We start from the raw sequence: 2252 nt of genomic DNA, 5'->3' as shown, positions 1-2252 counted from the left end.
CAAATATGAATGGGAGATCTGTTGGAGGGGAAAGGGAGGAGATGTTAGTGCATGGAGAAGAGGAATGGAATGTCAGGAAAAGAACATACCGGGCCTGCGGATAAGAGCGTCTTCGTGAGGGAAGCGGGGGGTGTAGGCATCGACGGGGCCAAGGGGAGTGATGTCGGCACGGGGTGGGTTATGGATGCGGTCGAGGAGTGCTATAAGGGAGGATGTAAGTAAGAGCGACGAAGGACGAAAGATAGAAGAGGAAGGCACGTACGCCAGACGGAGGGGTGGAAGTCGTTAATGAGCTGCATGACGGCGGGGTCGTTGGCCCTGTCGATGTCCGCGGCCAAGTGGCTGAGAGCTGCGGAGAAGAGATGCGAGCAAGTGAGGCGGAGGGTGCGAGATACGAACGGAAGGACGTACAGACGGCCTCGAATGGGAGATCGAGCTCGCGTATGCGGATGTGCTGCAGTTCCCGTGGCGAGATGACGGTGGCCCAAAGCTGGCAGTACATTACGCCAGGTGGGATGACGGTACCCTAGAGGTCGTGTGAGTGAGAGACGGATGAGGGGGAAGCGATACGCACCGGGATGAGATGGACGCAGACGCAATACCATGACCTGCCTGGAATTGGGCAGATGATGCGATCGCTGGTGCGCTGTGGGGAGGAGTGGATGTGAAGGAAAGTGATGGGCTTAGAGACGAACGCGACGAACCTGGGCGATGCCGACGGTGACCATGACGATATCCCCGATGAACATGCGAATGTTCTCCGCATTGAGGTACCCGGCGACGGCGGGGATGTGCGGGTAAGGCTGGGGCTGAGGCATGGAGAAAGTAGATGTGAGCGAGCGCGAGGGAAACAGAGGGGAGAGAGGGAAACGGGGGAGGATGCGATGTATATAAGAACAATGGATGGGAACCTGCGGCGACAGAAGAGAGAAGAAGAGAAGAATAGATATATTTGACAAGACAGATCCGAAGGACTGGTGTGCGAAGTATGAGAAGTCAACAAGCGTGGCCCGACCGTCCCGGGACGATAAGGCTCGTGTGTGAGTGCAACCGTCTCGAGACGGTTGACTGTCAGATACGTCAGATGAGCGGGGGCAACCGTGCCTGGACGGTTGCCCGTGCCAATGGCGTCGAGTTGATGTGTATGCGGTAAATGAACTGGACAGATGAAGCAAAAGCGAGACGCAGAGATAAATCGTCCCGGGACGATCCAGGCTGATACGAGTAGAGAAGTGCATATGACACGGACGTCGATGATTCAGAGTGTCTGCTGCAGTATGGTCTCACACCAGCAAGGGCATAAGTTACGAGAGACAAAGCAATCTATATCAATGCATACATTTGCTAAGTACATGAAACATGGGACAGACAAGCAACGCAGCCAGCTACAGACAATGATACACCAATATGCGAATGCGACACCGCCCTCACCTGTCCTCCCTGTCATCGGATGCGAACCCGAGGATGTCGACGTCGGAGTCGTCACCCGAGTCGTCGCCTGACTCCACGCCAGACTCCAGGCCCTGGTGCGCGCCTGAGTGGTCGCCAGAGTTGTCGTTGCTGGGGCCGGGCTCGTCGTCCCAGATAGGGAGGTTACTGGGTTAGGGTTAGGGAGGCACTCGACGACGAGCGCAGCGAGTCGGAGAGTGACTAGAGTTAGCGAAACTAGCAGACAACGGGCTAGTTCTCTGGGGAACTAAGCCTCTACCCGTTTCGCATTTTATGCTCTTCAGGTCTGCGTAGTATTTTGAAATTTGACGGGCCGCTAAGTCAATCTGCACGACTAAGCGGAAGTACTTCCCATAGCTCCGAGCCGATGCCGTCGGCTGCCGAGCAGCCGAGGAACAATGGCCCTACCTTTCTGGGACATTTCAAATTACGGAGAAACTTTACCTCTGTAATTCTTCGAAAGGGATTGGTTGTTCTAAATAAAACCTTGTACGCGTCAGCGATACTGTACGAACGGCATACCGGCACGGTTAAGTTCCGGGTTCATGTGATATCGGCTTGCCATGCTGACTCCGAGGTTTCCCCTTGCCGGGAAGCACATGATGATGCCGCCAAAGTATTCTTTGATTGATTGATGTCACCCGCCCCGCGAACCACGGAGTCCACCATAGCCGATCAGAAAGGTTACCAACCTCCCAATTAAGGAAGGCCACGGCCCGCACACCACGCGAGCTTGTGTTCGGTTTTATCCGACCAGCCACGGCAGTCTCGCAGCCACGTGGGGGTGACTCCCACGAGTCACG

The 2252-nt window shown here is 55.5% G+C and overlaps 2 protein-coding genes across 2 annotated transcripts; both read right to left on the bottom strand.

Moving 5' to 3' along the window:
* Positions 1-72: 72 nt before the first annotated feature.
* GLOTRDRAFT_134652 (uncharacterized protein) lies at positions 73-818 on the bottom strand (the record flags this gene model as incomplete). The annotated part of the gene is made up of 5 exons (XM_007873597.1): positions 73-200; positions 263-349; positions 412-526; positions 575-646; positions 705-818. The coding sequence occupies 5 exons, from the start codon at positions 816-818 to the stop codon at positions 73-75; spliced, it is 516 nt and encodes a 171-aa protein (XP_007871788.1).
* A 609-nt stretch (positions 819-1427) lies between these two features.
* Positions 1428-2014, bottom strand: GLOTRDRAFT_134651 (uncharacterized protein; the record flags this gene model as incomplete). Its single annotated transcript, XM_007873596.1, has 2 exons — positions 1428-1596; positions 1965-2014. 2 exons carry the CDS (start codon positions 2012-2014, stop codon positions 1428-1430), a joined length of 219 nt encoding a protein of 72 aa, XP_007871787.1.
* Positions 2015-2252: the final 238 nt, after the last annotated feature.

Source organism: Gloeophyllum trabeum (genome assembly GCF_000344685.1).
Source record: "Gloeophyllum trabeum ATCC 11539 unplaced genomic scaffold GLOTRscaffold_00369, whole genome shotgun sequence".
Lineage (NCBI taxonomy): Eukaryota > Fungi > Basidiomycota > Agaricomycetes > Gloeophyllales > Gloeophyllaceae > Gloeophyllum > Gloeophyllum trabeum.
Note: the sequence above shows the minus strand (reverse complement) of the source record. Positions and strands in the feature narration are given on the sequence as shown.